This window comes from Anarhichas minor, unplaced genomic scaffold (genome assembly GCF_050575085.1).
Source record: "Anarhichas minor isolate MPS153535 unplaced genomic scaffold, ASM5057508v1 ptg000029l, whole genome shotgun sequence".
NCBI classification, from domain to species: domain Eukaryota; kingdom Metazoa; phylum Chordata; class Actinopteri; order Perciformes; family Anarhichadidae; genus Anarhichas; species Anarhichas minor.
The window spans coordinates 2,065,984-2,087,695 of NW_027466475.1; the positions used below are offsets into that span (position 1 = coordinate 2,065,984).

The 21,712-nt window shown below is 42.7% G+C and overlaps 1 protein-coding gene across 1 annotated transcript in view; it reads left to right on the forward strand.

Moving 5' to 3' along the window:
* bean1 (brain expressed, associated with NEDD4, 1) overlaps positions 1–17,552 on the forward strand; it is a 36,721-nt gene extending 19,169 nt beyond the window's left edge. The window contains 3 exon segments of the mRNA XM_076104161.1: positions 8,366–8,569; positions 9,092–9,233; positions 17,168–17,552. Of these exon segments, the coding sequence (XP_075960276.1) occupies positions 8,366–8,569; positions 9,092–9,233; positions 17,168–17,552 (731 nt within the window).
* The last annotated feature ends 4,160 nt before the right edge of the window (positions 17,553–21,712 follow it).

Below are 21,712 nucleotides of genomic sequence, written 5' to 3' on the forward strand. Positions count from 1 at the left end.
TCTCAGCCTTTATCACATCGGATGATTGTAAGTTGGAGTTTGTTCATCTTTGTTCAGGAGCTACGATGTGTTACTGTACATTGCATATACTGTAAATGAACAAAAAGCTAAATAAATGTCTGCAACAATTACAATAGTTTAAAAGCCTTACTCACTGGTAATTGGGCAATAGCTCTGAGGCAATTCACAATTGTAACTACATTTAATTGTTGTTTAAAAGTATGGTTTATATATTAAGAAAGACATTAAGATTAAGCTATAACCCAAAGCGGGTGTAAATTTGACTGTAAATGTGCCGTACAAAACAGTTTTATATTGGTTTCATTTCCACCATGCAGATCATTCTTAATGACTAAACAGAGCCTGAAGACTGTTCTGACCTTGAAGAAGAAGCTGAAGTCTCAGGAGGGATGTGTGTGTGTGTGTGTGTGTGTGTGTGTGTGTGTGTGTGTGTGTGTGTGTGTGTGTGTGTGTGTGTGTGTGTGTGTGTGTGTGTGTGGGGCAGTCCAGCTGTCAGCTTTGAAAAGAGGAAAGTCTGTAGTGGTTTGTTGGGTTGCTCTGAACGGCCCGCGACTACTGGAGCGCAGCGTGAAGGAATGTAAAGAAGGAAGGATGACCGGCTGAAGGGAGGCATGTTAGAGAGGTGGAGGAAGGAGGAGCGATGGAGGACAGAGGACACGGTAGTTTGGTGGGTGAATGACAAGTGAAGGTTCTTGCTCGTTATATATTGTAGCGTCGTCACTTTGCTGCAAGTTCTGTGACAAATCCAAGTGTGTTTTTTAAGGAATCAATCATGACTCATCACCATGCAGCAGGTTTAATATAGTAAAAATAATAAAGTAAGAAGTTAAAAATATCAAAAACAAATATCCTAAACTAAAGGCTAAACAGAAACAATATCGCCTGATTAAAAAGCTAATAAAAACACAACAACATGAACCTAAAAGTTTAGTTTTTTACGAGGCAGCATCATTGAAGCACAGAAACTGAACGGACGTGACATTCCAGCAGATGGCGCTATGCTCCTCATCGGACACTAAAGTAGCACGAAGTTTAAAGATCATGGCACTACACAGTTCTCCAACATATTTTGTACGTATATGTAGCTACATACTTCTGAGACATTGGTTTGGTTCTTTAAGACTCCAGGTATTCCTTCTTTTTTGTCCCTCACTGAAAATCGACGTTGGCGCGAGTCGAGTTTGTTCGTCGCCTCTTATTGAGCGTCCTGCCCGGAGGAATTCTTTCTACCTCCGTGTCTCTGGATGTACAGTCAGCCAGCGCGATGGTATACTTCATATTGAAAAGAAGCTGGTTGTAACTCATAATGACAAGCTGTCACATTGAATCTGAGTGGCTGCTTGATGCTTCTGTATAATGCATGCAGCTAATGTACAAAGTGATGCAGTGTACGCAGCAGCAGTCAATATCACAGGCTCTTAACCTTTATAGCTTGTGACGCCTGAAATAAATGACTGCATGTGACGCCCCAATCTGGATGGACAAACACGCACACGCACACACACACACACACACACACACACGCACACATACACACACACACACACACACACACACAGAATATGGGACCTATATGTTGATCTGGTCTTCCCTTGTGCGTTTGTCTCTCTTGACGCCCAAGAGATGAAACTTTTATTAACAAAACATAACGATTCACTTCTCAACCCGACACACAAGTTAACATTTACACTGTATTTACATTTAACTCTTCTGATGACTCTCCGTCAGCTTTATCTCGACTTTACACTGAAGACAAATCCAACTAACTATTAAATATTAGTTCTCTAATCTACTTGTTGAGCTCCACAAGCAATTTAATGAGCAATTTATAGTTTTGTTGGACAAATTCTTTCCTCTTCGTTTGCTTCTCCTTCAGTTAGCTGCAGTGTGTCTTTTTCCAGAATGGCTTCTGTAACTTCCAGAGAAATAAAAGGCTGCGTGCAGACCGACATTAGCACTGCAGCAAAGACTGCAGCTCCACCGTTCATTACACTAAATGAGGAGGCTTTGCATCGCCGCAGAAGGAGTTCATATCTCGTAACACATCGTCAATCATTCTGACGACGATTCAGCTTATTTCTGGCCAACATATATCAATATAACAAATCTGTTAAGCGGATATCCGCTGGCTGTACTGTGTCCGATAACGGCTGCCCAGGCCAAGACTTCCTCTTCAATGCGTCGGCCATTGTTTACAGTCTGATCAGCTCCTTGAGACACAAGAATGGAATCGGAATTGAGAGACGACGGCGATGACCGGATTGTTTCACAAGAAGTTTACAATCAGACGATAGCCGATGGGTTTCGGGGATTGCATTTCGGCCAACGCCTCTTATAATTGGTGGATACTACTCAGACTAGACACAGGGTGCACATATGTGGTTGGCCTTCCCGGTGCGTTCAGCAAGAAAAAAACCAGCCTAATTTATTGAAAACAAAAGTGTTGCGTAAAGTTTGCAACATCATGTCGTTCTTCGTTTGATGAAATGATTATTGCCATTTTATATTTTCAGAGGTGTAAAACCCTGTATCGTATTTCTGTATAAACTACTGCGGCGTGTTTTGGAATGAGACCTTTAAACTCATGGATGCGTTACTCAAAGTGGACTTCCTGCATATTATTTCTTCTTCTCTTGGGTAACGTGATCACACCAGTGAAGCCCCTTGCTTTGTTTTCCTCTACAATCTTCTCTTTGTGCAGTAACTTCAACACAAAATGTCTTTTTGGTTTTGAGGAACCGCCAAAAAGTGAAGTGTAAAATGAATAATTTTCAGCACAATGCTTAATAAAGAAGTACATTGTTTCTTTATAGGTTCAGGATGTTGTATCTCAATCCTCCAGTCACTCAGTTTAATCAAATATTTTGCAGCCGAGGGAATTTCTTCATGAAACAAACTTCAACCATGTTACCATGTAAAAAATAAAAACAACTTGAACTTCATGCACATTTAATGGCCTCTAAATGAGCCTCGGGTCAACGTCTGGGTTACATACTAGCTTTTTGTAGCACACTACGGTATACAGTGTATGGGGTGGGCGCATGTTGAACAGTAAGCATTAGTGACAAGCTGTCAAAGTGAGTTACCACTGCTGCTGCTTCATTATATATGAACATATAGCACTCTCTCACACACAGAGTGGTGTAGGTCACTGTGTGTTTCTCATGCAGAGGGCCTACAAGCAAGAGCCCTGCTGAAGTGCTTCTGAGCACGACGCTGAATCCCTGACAAGTAGTCAATGCAGAAAGGCTTCAGGGTGCAGTTTCACAAATAGCTGCTTGATGCTGGCTCTAAAGATTTCTTGTGACGAAGTAAATCCACAGTTTCTCTCAAGAAATAGTCAATTAATTTTCCTCCAGAAGTGAATGTGCGGTAGTTTCTATTAATGTGGGTTTTTTTGGTAGCGATCTCTCCTCAGCTTCAAACCCTATTAACCTACCGAACGAATGACAGGACTCACAGGACCCTTTTGCATGCAATAGGAACTCCGTTCTTGCTTTTTGCATGTCATTTGTACACCATGTAGTCTGTAATGACAGCAATGTTAACAAGCCCAATCATATTGTTCCTAAACCTAACTAAGTGGTTGTGTTGCCTAAATGTGTATTAATGACACGTAGAAATGATCTTGCCATTTATTCTCCTTCCCTTTAAATTGGGTTGAAAAAAGAAAAACAAACCTAAGATGGTCGCATCTCTCCCAGCTTCACACTGAAGGTGTCGTTCTGTCAGACACATTGTCGGGTTTGCCAGTTACATAATAAAATGTCGTGCACCTGTGACACCACAGTGCACAGAATATTTATGACTTACTAATGTTGGATGCCTCAAGATTTATAGCTTTCTTGTTAACCTGCTTCCTTCTGTTCATTTATTGATGTATTTCATGGGTTGGGCGTGTAGGCCGAATATTTTTACACTCTCACTCGACTCATACTAGACACACACACACACACACACACACACACACACACACACACAAACACACACAAACCAGATTTCTCCCCTTTCTCTGCTTCCTCTCTGCAGCTGGGTCCCGTACCCTCAGGGGTTTGAAATATAACACTATCACCATTTATAACAATCTTTTCCCTTGCTCTGTCTCCCTTCTTCCTCGCTCTGCCCCGAATCGTATAGAGTGGCTGCCTCCCCTCTCGACCATCACTCCACTGTTTGTGTCTCTTAAAATCTCCCTCCTCTGTCTTAAATCACACTAAAGTGGAGAGAGAGAAAAAAAGACATTTCCTGACCAGTTTGGTCCGGTGGGCTTACAGGGCAGAAGAAGCCTCTTCTCTGGGGAAGAGAAGTTAGTAAATATGGCGTGGTACAAAGAAATATCATGAGAAAGTAAAGCACATTAAATCATATATTACTCACATAATCAATTTGTTTATCAACATAATTGTGTACCAGGACAGGTGGGTCTAAAATCTCAGGACTTTCACCCAGGAGACCACAGTTTGTGTCCCGTGTGAGACCAGAAGTCAACGTGGATTTGTTTGTCACATAATTTCCAAACTTCACTAATGTCGCTTGCATAGTTATATTAACCCAAACCACAATCTTCTCCTAAACCTAACCAAGTAGGACTTGTGTTGCTTGACACTGATGGAAGATAATAACGTTTTGATATCATACGAAATTAAGGATACGTTGAATTCCTGCACTGCATTGTGACTGGCTGAAAATGAATTCATTTTCAATTCGAAATACTTAATTTACTGTGTGTTGGTCCCTGTGGACTGTGTGTTGGTCCCTGTGGACAAAGGCTGCAGTAAAGCCGGATCTGTGTCTGTCCACGGTGGACCGGTCTCTGCTGGAGGATCTGTGTCTGTCCACGGTGGACCGGTCTCTGCTGGAGGATCTGGGTCTGTCCACGGTGGACCGGTCTCTGCTGGAGGATCTGGGTCTGTCCGCGGTGGACCGGTCTCTGCTGGAGTCTGAGCTGAAGGAGTTTCTGGTGAACCTGCATGAGTTCATCTGGTTTCACCAGAATCCGACCCGGTGGCTCCGATGACGAGCATCAAGAATAACTCGTTTACTGATGTAGGTCATATAGAGGATCAGGATTAAACTGAGACTGGTTCAGGATCATTTAAAAGTTCCTCAAAGAAACTTTATAAAAATATATACATATATACATTGATATATGAACCTCATGGTGGCGCAAGAAGAAAAGTTAGAGGGTCTTCAAAGTCACAAGGATCCATCCTCTGGGGAACATGACTGTCCGTACAACATTTCATGGTGATCCATCTGACAGTCGCAGAGATATTTCAGTCTGGACCAAAGTGGATCAACACTCAGACTGACATTGCCTTCCCTAGAGCCGCTAGCATGATGAGCAGACCCACCAAGATTATTATGAGAGTTTGTCTGCTGCTAGTGTGTGTGTGTGTGTGTGTGTGTGTGTGTGTGTGTGTGTGTGTGTGTGTGTGTGTGTGTGTGTGTGTGTGTGTGTTACAAAGGGAGCGAGGTTTATGTGAATTTAAATCTATATAAATATAGATTTCCTTCTGAGTTCTCTCTGGAGAGAACAAAAGAAAATGGAGTTTATGAGGATGAGGTGAGAAGCGAAAATGAAGAGAAAATCACATTAGAAGAGGGAGAAAGAGGAGACAAAGAAGAGTGTGAGAGACGAGACCGAGAGAGCAGAGAGGGCTGCTGGGAATCGTTTGGGGTGAGAGAACATTTTCCTGTTCTCGGGAATCTGTGTGAAACCAAATTACTGCAGACAACAGCATTACGGACGCAGACGTTCAAGGGGGGAAAGAGATGAGAAATGAGCAATAAGAGCGGCACTAAGAGACTGAAATGAAAACGATACTGGGAGTCATTTGATTGTTTCTCCTGCTTTATAGTCAGAGCACTGATGATGGCAGAAAACACGCTTCGCAGCACAAAGGATGCAATGTCAGTGTCAGAAATTACAGGTTTTGAGATGCGTAATTGACCCCCCTTGGTTACTTTTGCTAGGCCTGTCAAGCTTTCACACCCAGCATGTCAACAGTGAGAGATATTCCAAAAGAGATTTCTGGATTAATAGTCGTGTAGTATTAGAGAACAGTAGATAGAAAGGACTCTAATCTGCATTTGAGAGCTACATTCACGATTGTAAATGAAGAGACCGGTCTCGTCTGTCTAAAATGAAATCACTTCATCAACATTTAAAATCACTTCATCAACATTTAAAATCACTTCAACATTCCAAGTTTGTGCCAAATCTGAAGATGTTCCCTCCAGGTTTTCCTGAGATATCACGCTCACGAGAATGCAACGTAACTGTTCATTCAATGTGCAAAATACTTAAGTGTGATGGATGTATTGTGCATTTCAGGAAGACGAGTTGTAGATGTATGAAACACGAAGAGATGATATCCACTCTGCACTGCACACACAAACTCTTCACACTGCGGGGACTCGTGATCACTTGATTGTTTTGGTGACTGCTAATATCTTACAGGATGTTAATAAACATATTTAAAGCCAAAATATGACGATCCATGGCCTCCAGAAAAAAGTGTTTCCTGATCTGAACTATTGACTCGGCCGGTGAATCCCAAAAAAGGGAGGAGGACTCGCATGCAGACAAAAGCACAATAGAGCAGGAATGAGTGGAACCAGGCCGGTTATATGCGGCTGGACTGATGAGGGAAAGTGGAAACAGGTGAGCAGGTAAATGAGAGCGTCAGGTGACTTGGACAGGTGGAAAAGTCTGAGGGCATCTGGTGGATGGATGGAGGATGGCAGTGCAGGGTATTTGGTGAAGGTTGAGGTACAATGAACAGTTCAGGTAAGGAGACCTTTATCATCATGGTTACATTGATAAACACTTCCTTAGCTGAACTGCTTTAAAAAAAATTGACTGCAGAATTAACTTCCTGCTTTGAGTATCACATGACCTGAGGTCTGAAATTGAAATATGCGACTCCACGCAGCTCTGTGCTCTTCGTATCTACGAGGAAACGCCAGGTTTGTGTCGCATACAATACAGAGGGCACGAAGAACAGCATCCGGACACTTTAAAAGCAAAAAGGCACACTAGAGCGTCCTCCTCTCTCAGCTGTGATGTGAATGAAGACAGACGATAGCGAATGGCAGTGAGACGGATAAAGAGGGAGACAGGCAGAGCAAACAGACGGATGAGACATTAAATAGAAATGGAGAGGAACAGGATCGTTCTGTAATCTAATGATGATGACTTAGAGACCGTGTGTGCGTGTGTGTGTGTGTGTGTGTGTTGACTTTAGCTCTAATTATCTGTCACACACACTGAAATGGAATAAGTCCTCAGGGAACGAGAGCTGGAAAGAGAAGCAGAGAAACGGAGTGGGTGAGACGGGTGCAGTGCAAGTCAGCCGTTACGCAACACGACCCCCTAGTGCACCGCTGCCATAAGGACGGACGGAAAGACGCACAGATGGTTCATTTGTTACGTTTGATTTTGTTTATTTATGGTTCGTCACTTAATGTCCTCCGTAAATGTCAGCGCACTAATTGATTAATTCAAGCAAAAATATACGTGTTAATTAACAGACAGAATCAGTGACTATCAGGTGAACATAGTGAGATAGATTAAAGTGTAAGGTGATTTATTATTGCTAAGATTTATTTTGTATATTACCTTAAAAGAGAAAATGTACATATTCCAATTACTGGTCACTGTGTATTTATATACTGTATATTATATTTCCTCATCTTAGATTGGGAACTACACGACACGGTGCACCTGTAGCATTACTTATGGTTGGGACTGGACAGATTTTGCAGTTTTCTGTCTTTTTTGAAGACATTTTTTTTTTTATCAACCACGGAATGAGTGCTAAGTTACTTTAACACAAACTATGAACTGTACGCTACCTAAAAGTTAATGGTACAGTTTAAATGAATGTAACCAAAATCTTAAGAACCAAACTAATCCTTCTCCAGGCCGACTGTTTCCCGGTCAGATCGTGGTAACTACGGTTGGTGAAGTCATACAGCTCCGGGCATCCAGCAAAAGTCAGCACAATGAGAGAAAACACTTTTTGAAGTTGGGTGCTTTTTCCACTCTCCTTTTTCATCTCGGACGGTCCTGCTAAAATGTGAGGCGTTTTACAAAATTACAAAAAGACGCCTCAGGCTTCAAAGTAGACATCAAAGTGGACCAAGTTACACAGAAAAAGCCGTCAAGGTGCTCTTGCTTTACCCTCGTCTTGTAAGTTGTAAGAATAACCGGCTTTGCAGCAACTACAGAGATTTCCCTCAGGGTTTGGAGGAGACCAAAACGGAGCTCAAAGCGGTCAATATTGGACTTATGAACATAGATGTACCCTCCTCCATCTCTCTCTCCATCTCTCTGCAGTGAGCTCCAACCAGAGCCATGGGGAGTACCCGGACTGCCGGGGTGAGAGGGATTCGGGAGGGGAGGCGTCTCTCCTGGTGTCTCCGCTGGTGGTGGCGGGGATCGTTATAGGTCTGGTCCTCTTCCTCTCCTGCATCACCATCATCGTCGGCAGCCTGCGCAAAGACAGTCGACTCCGAAACCCGCACCTCCGAGCGAGCTACGGTCAGTCCGCGACTAACTGAACACGATGAAGCATTCGGTTCATCTCAGGTTTTACTGTAGCTGTTAATATAACATACTTAATAAAGTCCACACCTGAACCACAGACTGAAAACATTACAATCATCAGAACATGGAAATAGAAACAGGTCCACTGTGTTGTAGCATGTAACACTCTATGGCCCATTTATTCAGGATCTTTCTCACATAACTGCTGAAATACTCCTACACACTTTTCTTGCTCATGTTGGTCTGGAAACACCTACACACATCTTCACACACGTAGCTTGCTTCCAAAAATCTTCAGCAGGTTTTCAGTTACTCCAGAGAATCAAAAGCCTTCAAAGGCACTCAGCAACAATTAAACAATCGCTGCTGCCAGATCCTTTTAATTGTCCTTTGAAATTATTCTAATATGTTGTCGCCTCTTTGTATACAAATATCATATGTACATGAGATATGTGCACAAGATAAAAAAAATAAAACTCTCAATTCAAATGTGTCTTTTCCTTCATGTCTCTGCAGGTCTGGATGGTTTTTCCTATGGAGGCTCAGTAGGAGAACTGAGATCTACCTGCTTAGAAGACTTTCCTCCTGGTTTAGACTTTGATTCATACAGAGAGACTCTGTCACAAGTCAACAACCTGTACCCCGACTCACCGCCACGGTAAGAACTTGTGTGAATCTATGGTAACGGTAAGGTACTCCAGCCTGTGCTCTCTCCCCAGGGTGCCAAAATACCAACGCTTGGGCATGTGGCCCTCTGCGTCTTCATACCAACACACAAGCATTACTTCATCATCTGCGTGAGACGTAACTCTAATGTGAACTCTACGTCATTTTTAAGACCACAACAGTTTCACACTAGTTTCTCTACGCAAACCGCAATAGTTTCACAATGTTAACCACGTGAGAAAAACAATGGTGGAGTCTGGATGCACTTCTGTTTCCTTGTGGGTATTTTCTGTTTACAGACGGACAGTGTTGGTTTTGGACAAGTCTCGGTGAGCTAAGATATTCAGAAAAAGAATCAAAATCTCAGGCTTGTCCTCATCCATCAATAGCTACAGTTTGTTTAAAAACACTCCTCCTTTTGCCAATTATGTCAAATGTCAAATCTAAAACATAACTGACCATTCAGACGTGTCCCCCAATGCTCTCTGTCCACTTGACTTGACCCTTCTTCAGTGGTAATTCATTTATTAGAGAGCACTGCTACCTTTGGTGCCCTTTGTGAGGGTGCAGCAATGAGCGCTTGTGCACTCTGTGTGTGTGTGTGTGTGTGTGTGTGTGTGTGTGTGTGTGTGTGTGTGAGAGAGAATGAGAGAAAGAAAGAGCTCGCTAAAGGCCAATGTCATGGTGTTTTTGATCTAAATGTCAGCTGGTCTAATTGGCAACTTTAATAATTCACATACATCCCTCCCCTGCTGTGTGTGTGTGTGTGTGTGTGTGTGTGTGTGTGTGTGTGTGTGTGTGTGTGTGTGTGTGTGTGTGTGTGTGTGCGTGCGTGCGTGCGCTTCATTCTCCTACTGGCTCTGCTGTAGAAACATTCACTCACTTAACCCAAATGAATCGATCTACGGTTGGATAGCATCTTTTCTTTTTGTTCATTAAAAGAGTTCATTACTGACTTAGACAGTTATCTGACTTTCTGAGCTCCGCGGTCACCAGCTGCCACATTTCAAACTTAACAACTTTCAGCATCAATATGGGGGGAGGGGGGATAATTAAATGATAATAATACTATTGATTATTTCAATTAAGTTTCTGAGAATTCATGTTTCTGTCAGTTAGGTATTACAGATGTAAATACTACGATACCTGCACGGCGTTCAGCGTGATAGCCTCATTTATTGAGATGAAGCAAGTCAAAGGTGCAAATTTAGTTCAACAGCAAAATTGGAAACAAAACACTGTGCTATAGTTGATGAATTCATCTGACACTGAGCCACAATGTGAAAGTTAAAGCGGTTGATGTTTTTATCAGGTTTTTACAAAGCGTGATCTTGAGATTCAGCTCTGAAGTTTCTTACTGCGTGTTCGTCTTTTGGTTTGGTTTCCAATCAAAATAGAACCAAAAAAAGAAAATACAGAATTACCTGAAAATCAGCAACAGAAAATGCGAAGTGATGTGTGTTTCCATCAACGTATGACATAGAAACAGACAGTTGATTGTGCCAATCATAGACTAAAAGAAATGGACATAGTCATCGTGACGTCACCCATTGTTTGTGGACTGCCGTTTTGAAGTTCGGCATTTCGGCTGTTTTCATCTTGGTTTTTTCAACCAGAGAAAGTGACCATATTTGGACTCTGGATGAGTGACGTAGAGACGCCGCATACGGCTCTGATAGAGAGATGTCAACCACAAAGCAGCCCCGCCCTAAATCATACCCTGCTTTATGGTGTAGAGAAGAAGGTGCAACAAGAGCCAGTCAAACCAGAACTAGTGGAAAATCATGTAGAAAACAAGAAGGAAATATGGCGTTTAAGTTTATTACCGGTTCTGATCACAGAACCATATATTTCTCACTGCAGTTGCTCAGTTTCAGGATCATCCGAGCCTCCATACATGATACTCTTATAGGTGGATATTGATTATTGCTGATTTAATAGCGTTGCACATTCACATTCATCATGTCGAACCTGAGGCTGAAGCTCTGTGCTGGGGTTGTGATCTGGAGACTAAACCGACGCTCATGTTCTTGGTGCGTAACACAGACAAGGTGCTTTATGCTGAAAGATGCATCATCGGTGGGGTGATTACACCTGGTCAGCAGCAGGCTTTATGTTTGCTGCGATGCTGCAGGGTCCTGTGCGGGCCGAGAAAACGTTCCCATGCACTATTACAGCTCCCGCAAGACGTGTGATGAATCCATTCATAATGTTTACGAGATATACCGAAGCTGCTAATTAGCGGTACGGGGCAGAAACCTCAACACGGTGTTTGTCCTCACTTCAACTCGAGCGGTAGGAACATGAGAGTAACGGTAAGTGGAAATGGAGAGGAAGAGGGGAGGAAGAGGGGAGCTAGCTAGCTACGTCAGCGCTCTGGCAGAGAACCAGAGCGTTCTGGACGGCCTGTGTGAGAGCCGGACTCTCTGGCCCGGACGATGGGACGCCAGCCAACACACACACTCACACACACACACACACACACACACGCACATCCAAACAGACACACATGCATACATACATACATACACAACGCACATTTTGTTTACCATAATGCTGACAAGTCGTTTTTTGGTACCCTGTCAACAAGCAGGTAGTTGCAGTCATGTGATGATCCTGCAGGGTGTGTGTGTGTGTGTGTGTGTGTGTGTGTGTGTGTGTGTGTATGTTTTAGGCCACAGATGGTTGAGGAAAACTCAGAGAACTCAGATCAACAGCTCACCTACTGAGACAGTGAACGTTACGCTTCCGACACAAACATACACGTAGACACACACACAGACACACACACACTTTGTCTTCCAGAAAAACTTGCGCTCATGGATCAGCTGCTCACCTGTGGAGACTGAAAGCTTCTGCTTCCTCTCAGAGAGAAGCCGGGCGAGCTTTGGCTCACACGCAGACACACACACAAACACACACACACACACACACACACACACACACACACACACACACACACACACACACACACACACACACACACACACACACAAGGATGAGGACTTTGAAAGGACCAAAGAGAAGGTGAGAGCAGTGGTGGAATCTCAGGAACAAATGTACCATGTTGTCCAGTCATCTTGTAGGATGACTAATCTTAGCCACAGACATGTCATGTAAAGACAAAAAATGAACAGTACAGGAATACAGTAACAGGAGACACATGGCCTAATGCAGGCTGTTCTCAAACAGCGTTCATAGCTATACTTATGAAAATGAATGCACTGTAATACGTAGATATAACACAAAAGGAAGTATAAAGATCACAAAAGGGCGGATGGGAAAGGAGGTGTGTGGGTCAAACAAAAAACTGTCTGTTAACCAAAAAGACTGTTGTAAGGCCCGGTGAAAAATGAGAAGTCAGCGTTGATTTGTTTGTCTTGTAACCTCCGCACTTATGTAACTACGATTCACAGTTATTGAAACCCAAACTCTGCAGGGGCTTGCACAGGCAGACAGATCGCGACTGTGGATGGATGGAAAATGCACAAAAAAATAACTTTTCATTAGGTGTCATACAAACCATTATATGAGGATATGTTGCAGGTAGTTTTGTTGCCTGAACTTTAAGTATTTCACAAACTTCTCATAAACCTAACTAAGTAGTGTCCCGTGAAGAAGGAAGTTTATTTTGAAAAGACTGTATCATGTGACAACTGGAACTTGACAGGATTTGCTGAACTTCCGTATTAAAAGAAAACACACGAAAAATTTGGATTTACTTTTTTGGTAAGGTATCATACGAACCGTTCTCTAAAGATACGTTGTCTATTGTGATCTGATGAAACATGATCTGTTAACTGTCATCTGTAGGCTTCATCTTGTGAGCTGCATTATGCCCAAAAATCATATCACACACACACACACACACACACACACACCTGTGACTGCAGCATCTATATGGTTCTCCAACTCCACAGGCCAAGTACCTCACAGTGGTACCGAGGAGGGACATGCCAGCTTTACACACACACACACACACACACACACACACACACACACACACACACACACACACACACACCATATGCTCTCTATGCTGTAGCTGAAGTCGTCCGGTGTCCAGCTCTGTAGAACGTCACAACCAAAGCATGAAAACATGCCAGAGGTCCTCCCTTTCTCATGACCCATCTGACTTAGACGTCTTTCTCAGATAAATGTCTACTTGTTTATGTTCCGAGGCAACTTTTACATTTACATTTCATGATGGCCTTGTGTCTGGACAAAAAACGTCCCTGCTTAACGCCACTGCCTCGGCCTGCATAGAACTTATCATTTGTTACCTCGTCACTGAGCAATAACATCCTTAACTGACTAACTAATTAACAAATGTTGTTTTTAAGTGTCGCTTTACATGATCTCGAACAGAAACAGGCAGCACACAGGAACACAGACGGATGGATGAACACAAGCAGTCGTGCAACTCCCTGCCCGTGTCTCAGAGGAGACAAATTGTTATCACTCAGCCACACCTAGCTAACACACTCACACACACACACACACGTGTTAGCAGAGCACACATACGTGTAAAACAACACACTCATTATGAGGTTTCTGCAGAAACACGCAGGCAGCAGGAGGCCTCAGGGGACCAGAGGAGCCTGTAACTCCTGAGAGACCAAAGACATAGAGATTCTCAGTGTGTTACAACACCTCTGAAACACCCAGCACACACACACACACACACACACGCACACACACACACACAGTCTCCAATTTTCAACTCAACATGCCTGATATTCGCACAAATGTTCAACGTCAGTTTTCCCAGAAAATAATAAATATATGTTTGAAAAACTGTAGATACCCTCAATCGTTTGTTGCGTGCACAAGTGTAAGGGTGTACATGTGCAAAAAATATTAACTTTGATTTTAAAAGTGCTTTATAAATAGAGTTTACAAAGTGAGTTGACAGACAAAGCAAACTCAACAGTGAGGCCCAACAAAAGCAAGACAAGGTCACTTTTAAACCCTGATTTAAACCTACATATTCTGATGGAAAAAGGGTAGGCGATATATATGTATATACGTATACGTGTGTGAGTGAGTGTGAGAGAAAGAGAGAGAGAGAGAGAGAGAGAGAGAGAGAGAGCGATAAGTGTGTGATGACGAGCAGTGGACATTCTTTTTTTCTGACCGAGCCTGATCCTCACTTCCAGTCTAAAATAGCTTCTTTCTGTCACACAAAACACACACATTGAACAGGAAACCACAGAAACACACTCAAAAGTCTCCAACGCTGCTGGCAAGTGGCAAACACACACACACACACACACACACATACACACACACACACACAAAGGTGTGTTGAAGGAGACAGAAAGGGCAAAAAGAAGGAAAGAGGACACGGTATAACACGCACTTTGGTGGTACCAGCCTGATATAATTAACCACTGCACTGATTGAGTTATACTGATTTACTGCTTCCTGTGGCCCCATCATCAGCTACCATTACATCCACACACACACCATAATTCTATTTAGTTTTTTTTCTACTTTCTATATTCCATTGTTTCTCTTCTCTCTGGCTGCTGATGTTGGTAGAAAGCTGCTGGAGGAGTTCATCGGGCAGCGTTTTTTGGCACTTTGTCAAAACAGCAAGAAGGAGGCCGCAGCCTTTATCAAATCTTGCATATTTATACTCGATGGTGAAACATCTAGCATTTTAACATCCAAAAGTCCACATCCAAACAACTTCTAAAAAAACAAACCATGAAGAGTCTTGCATTGTGTGCAGCTGCATCAGATTTTGCAGGATTGACAGAGCTGCTGGGGTGACGAGGAGCAGAGTTTATGGGAAATGTGGCCTTGGATCGGGAAGAAGAAGCAATAGTTACAATGTCAAATGAATGGGTAAAAATGATCTTGACCATGCGGTCTCATTTGTGCACAGTAGTGAGGGAGCATGTTGCATGTTGCAAATGCTGTTTGAAAACGTTCCCCATCCACATTGAAATCCCAAATCACTACAAGAAGTTATCGACCACAGCAAATATCAAAAAAACAATAGAAAATAGTCCACCATGACAGTCATAAACCAGAGATTTTAAAATACTACAAAGCCAGACTAACATTTGATTTTGTTCTAAATGTTGAGCATGCATTGTCGAAGAAGTTTCCTGAAAGCTGGACTTTTTGTCTCCCCCCTCTGGCGGTGGGAGTAACTACACAAACACCGTTGTATGCCTGCAGGTGAGCTCGCCGCATTACTCCCCGTCCCCAGGAGTGTTTGTCCTCGTGGTCGATCGCTGTCTTTTTTTAAAAACTTCAATCCTTCCTCTTGAGTTTCTCTTTTATCTGGAGCATCCACTCCAGAAGCTTCTTTCGGCCGTACTCCTGTAGCTGCTGCTCCGTCACAATCGTCTCTCGCCCCTTGGTGGCCCCTCTAGCTCTGGCTGGTTGACGTAAAACACATCACCAGAGTGCCACCATGGGAAAGTCGGCATGGACACCAGACACAACTCCGGTCTACTGCTAAATACAGAGAGCTTTCCCATGTGATGAACAGCACTGTGTGAATTCATTTGGCAGGAAAATTGAGTGTGACGAACACTCATTTATATGTCAAAGTCCCGAAGTTTGCTGTTTCACAAAACTGTGTATACAGTAGGCACAGCAGTGCAGTGTACTGTGGTCAACAAAGAAACCAGTTTTCGAAACCAAAGACCCCGTTCGGCCTTCTGTGGTGTCATTGACTTCTCACCCGCTCCTGGCATGCTGCTCTGTAACTGGACCTGAACCTCTGACCTCTCAAACATGAAGAGAGGAACCTCCTGAGGGGCACATGCAGGGACAAGCCAAAGGTCAAGTGAACTCTGTAACAGGGATATTCTCTGCACACATTTAATAATAAACATACAACAGTATGTGCAGCGCCGCATTTGTGGAAGATACCAGCACAGTTGATTTTTGTTTGTGTGGGTGCTTATGGGGTCCAATATATCACAAATATGAACGTGTGCAAGGGAGTGGGCATGAAAGCAAGAAAGGCATTGGATATTTATTTCCATATGTTGTTTTAGTTCCATAAAACGTTTCTCTTTCTTTTTGTGTCCCTGTGAGTGTGGAGAGGCAGATGAAACTGGACAGCTATCAGCACATAATGTATAATAGAGTTAGCAAGTAGTGTACACACAGTTGTATACTTTATGAGCAGGAGCAATGGGGTTCTATTCAGAACATGAAAGAGCTGCAAACTGGGATGAGAAACTGGATCCAGGACTAGAACATCCCCCCCACTGTAAAACTCACATTTTAAAGGTTTATTTTAATGATATTCCCAATTTCCCTAAATGCAAACATAGGAGTCTCCTTGATAGGTGTATGAAACTATTATTGTTATGCTACGATCCAGTTTTATTATATAAGCTTAGCTTCTGTGCCATTTGGTGCTTCGACACCCACGAGCGTCAGCTATCGTTGCTTTGGAGGAAAAGGCTTCGTTGTGTCAGGTGTTAAAGCTGATCTCGTTTGGATGTTTCTAACCACAAAGCTCCTTAAGAATTGCAACTGATTTCTCCCTTTAAGTGTGTATACGCGCCGTAGAGTTGGCCGATCATTTATTGTCTAACTGTGGTTAATGTGGTTAATGTAGATCGACAATGTCGGGGCCGGCGGCGTGGCTCAGCATCTGACGGAGCTCTGAAATAATAAAAGCTTTAAGCTAAGTGATGTGAAAACACATTATAAAAACATTTTATTTCAAATATATTAACATTAAAAAAATCTATTAAATAGCAATGTTCTAGTCAACATTTATTGAAAAAAAAAGATGAATAATTTCTAAAATTCACGTTTTTAATCCAACAAAATATTCATCTTTAATCCATATTTGTTGGCATTCGGCCTTTCAAAAACTAAAATAAATACACATTTGGGTTCCACCACAGTACTGACCGTTTGCTTGTTCTGTTTTTATCTCCGTAGGTACGATGAGTGTGTTGGCCCAGGTTCGCCTCAGATCTACATACCTTCAGATGACCCGCCTCCTTACTCCCTATTGGACCCCTGTCAGAGAGGGGCGGAGCAGGAGGAGCAGCCGGACTACACCGGTCAGGATCCCTCTCCGTACTACGGAGAGGCCTCGGCCGGTGCTGCCTGGTTCTCCCCCTCCCACTACCCGCTGGGACTACGGGAGCACCAGCACATCGCCTCCATCTCCTTCCCGCTGGAGGCGGCGCCGCCGTACGAGTTGGTGCTGGCCGAGCAGGGACAGCGCCTCCCTCTCGGGCCGTGTGACCTTTACAAACACCCATCGGAGAGGGGGGACGATGGCAACTCCCAGCAGCCTGGGGCGAACCAGATCTTGTAGGACAATTAATTAGTTTCTTTCACCTGCGCTGCTGGTTGTCCCCGGTTGAAGTAAACAAAAAACACGTGTGATGTGGGGCACAAAATGGCTGTCAGGAGCAGATGTGACACCAAACTGTGGACACTAATGAGATGTCACACACACAGATGCTGACACCTAATAAAGCTGAAAATGAGTCTGCTCCTCGGTGGACTGAAACGAAGCCGGGACTCCAGTTTCTCACTAGTTTTCGTTGTGCTGTTTCTGAAACGATGGCTTCTCTTACACAAAAAGGTTTGTGTGTCGTCCCAGTGATGCTTCCTCGGACTGAAGACTCCCGTCCATCCCATAAGAACCCCATCGTCTCGTTACATTGTCTGCCATGTTCTGACTGTTCATCTCTCTTTGTTGGATGAGGACGGATCACGAAGAGTCGTGTTTGGGGTTCAGGCCGCTACGATGCTAACATCTATTCATCGACGATGACTGGAGAAGAAAGACTGGAACGATATCAATGTGGTTCTTAGTAGAGTAGTTCAAGCACTCGGAGCACTCCCCTCCTCCCCCTCTCCCATTTCTTTGGGTCTGGTCCTCACCCGTCAGTCCATTTAAACGATGTTTTGGATGAGAGTGTAATCACCACAACACCACTGATCTCCAGTCTGTGTCGTGTGTAAACAGTTAGAGCAGTGTGCTGTAGCTTCCAGTGTGGTGGTACATGAGAGTGACTTTGTGGTGATAAAAAAACAATTAGGAAACTACCTGGACAGGAAGAGAAGGCGCTCTGATGATGTTATGGAAGTCATTGTTGTCACCAGAGAGGGAACTAGTCCACGGTTGTACAAATTTGCCATGACTCTTTCTATCAAGGGCTTTGGTTTTTAACATGTATATAAATATAAATATTCTGTAACCGGACCCCAGCAGCAAAATGTAGCTCGGTGCCCTCCTCCTCCTCCTCCTCCTCCTCTTCCTCTTCCTCTTCCTCTTCCTCTTCCTCCTCCTCCTCCTCCTGAGGTCGGGTTGATGCAACAAAGTTACACATTAAACTGTAGATCTTAACCCTCTGTTTACTGGAGAGATGGATGCTTCTGACTTTTGTATTTTTCTCTTCGTTTCGCGCTCATGAAAGAATTAACTTTTGTTTGTTTTTCTTATTGCACTTCGTAACACGTGTAAGCAACACCTGGATCTGGATTACATAACTCATTAGATTGCTAATTAAGGAAAGAGACTAATGTAAACGCTCACTTTACCAGATTCATGTGTGGATTGAAAGATGTTGACAGAGCAACAGGAATAATAATGTATACTGCTATTTTCAATATTGATTCATCTTCCAATTATTAATAGATTACATGCTTGGGTCTATAAAATGCCAGAAAATAGGGAAGAATGTTTAGTTTACTTTCACAATTGAGGATTTCAAAAATGACTTGTATGATTAATCAATTATGAAAATGGTGGTCATTCATTTTCTGTTGATCTACTAATTCATTAATTGACAAATCGTTTCCGTTCTCTTGTGAACTAATTCTAAAACATCATATATATATATATGTATATATATATATGATGTTTTATTACTAATCAAAGTGGGGGAAAGTGATGCATCTCAGAAACATTTAGATTGAGCAAATTTGCAAAACAGTTCATTTAATGTGAACACGGGGAGAAGCATGCAGGTCACATGAGCAGACGAGTGCATCACGGCTTCCAGTCACGTCTCACTTCTCCGTTCCTTAATCCAGACGTTTCAGTTGTCTAACCTTAACTATAGCTAAACCATAATGTCATATAATTTAATGCATACACGTTTACACGTGCGTAAATGTCTGACACATGAAAGAAAAGCATTCTCCAGGCAGCATTATGTGTGGCCATAAAAACAGAACTGAATACCTCCAGACTGCATGTTACATCATACTGTGACAAAGACAGAAGCAGGAGAGACACGTCAGCAGCGACTGAAGCAGGAAGTCTTTTTTGTTCCTAAACTTTGTAACATTTGTGTTAGAATTTGTGCCTAAAAGGCATCGGACTGTTAGCTTGAACATTGTAGCCATAATATGATAATCTCAATGGAGTATTGGTTGCTGGTGTGGAAGATCTCCTCATTAATTGAATCCCTGTTAAATGAGTCGTGACGAGATGAAAACCTCTCGGCTGTTTCCAGCTGTTGTTCCAGGGATCAGCTCGTGTTGTTATAGCTTCAGATTGGCAGCTGTAGACGAGGTAACCGCATTAATTCACATCCTTAGTTTAACTGTTGAGCTATTCAGAGTCACTCTTTAGTTATGGATCTGTAGAGCTCTTCTTCTTCTTCTTCTACTCTTTAACCTCCAATCTGGTTGTGGTTAAACGTTTGATGTGCCGTCCATGTTTATCTCTTTCTCTCTCTCACTCTGCAAGATACAGGAATATCTGCAGAGCCATTTACTTTTAATTCAGTCAGTTTAAAAACACGCAAACTGCTATTCATCTGCTGCTAACTCTTATCTATCAGTTGCAGTTCTATGGCTCCAGTGTCTCTCCATGCATGCAGCCACGTAGCGCTGCTGCTACATGATTAGCGCCCTGCTATATAAAAATATCCCCAAACACAATAAACTGAATATCTATACTTTAAGCAGCCAGAGTCTGGACTAGCAAAGATTATACATGGAACCCCTCAGACATTAAAACCGTTTAGGCTCTCCACACGTGGAGCGGATTTGAAGTGAAGAGCAAGTTGCCGGTTAACGTTGCCGGTTGCAAACAGACTTGGTCATCAACAACACGCTTAGGTGCTAATGTTGTAGAGAATATTGGGTTAAATCAGACCCTCATTGTTCTCCGTGACGTTTGCTGGAAGTGATGTAATGTTACACCTGGTGTGTTTTATGTGGAGCGAGCGCTGCGCCACACTCCATTCAAAAAACAGCCTTCTAAATGCTCCATTGCTTGCAGCAACCAGTCATGTGGCAACTTTAGAGGCAATTTGGTTTTCCTGTAAAACCTGTTCGGGATAATGGTTTAAAAAGTACAAACAAAACCTTTTTTTTGTGCAATTCTACTCTTCAGAAGTAGTACTTGGTGCACTAATATCTTTGAGAGTAGTATGTGTGTACTTTTGACAGATGAAATACAATCAAAACTCTAATTAACTCAAGCGAAAGAAAAAGGATCTTTTCCTCTTCCATTGACATTAATGCAACGTTTTTCGTGTTTTTTTCATCCTTAGTTCAAGATTTAAAACATAAATGTCTGTGAAATAATAAAAAAGCCAGTCAGTTCAAGTACAAGTTGATTTAAATAATATCTTGGGTTTTTAATGAGACAGAGTTGCACAGAGAATCTAAAATCCTTCAAATGTACTCATAGAATAAAAACCCTCATATCCTCCCACATGGTATATATGTATGTACACAAAGTCCCATCTATGTTGAAAATATCCATCACACAAATATACAGCAGAGAACCCAAACACCCAAGAGGTGAAGATGCAGAACTACCGTGTGACGTCGAGTCTCTTCACTCACCTGCTCAACAATAATCCTGAATGAAATCACCGGGTCTACTTTGGCATGTGTGTGTATCGTGAGGAATATTCTGACGCTTTAGTAGAGTGTAGACAAAGTAAAACCTAACGATCGGGGTTGTCAGTATTGTAGTATTTGTTCCTTAAAAACACTTACTAAGAACTAGAGAGAAGTACTTTCAGCACATTTGTTTGCATGCCATTACTATGAACCTGTGGGTGCATTCTGTTAGTCTGTAAATGTCTACATGTGTATCACTCCTCATCTCTCCTCTTTCTCCGTCTGTCCAGACAACAGACGTCATGTAAATATTAGGAGCTGCGGTCAATAATGTTTCTTTGTGATCTGTATTTAGAGATTTTGTTAAATATTTTCTTCTGTAGAGAAGGATGAATAAATCTGAACTCTTATATGAACCCGAGTGGCTGGTTTTAAGCAAACACTTGTGAATCAACAGTAGACTGAAGATAAGAAGTGGACGTAGTCATCGTGGCGTCACTTTCGAAGCCTCGCGTTCGGCAATTTGGATTACGGTCGTCACCATGTTTTTCTTTTCAGCCAATAAACAGAAGTCACCATATTTGGAATGTGGAGAAGAGACAGAGAGACGCCGTATACGTCTCTGGTAGAGACATGTCAATCACAGTAAGCCCCGCCCTA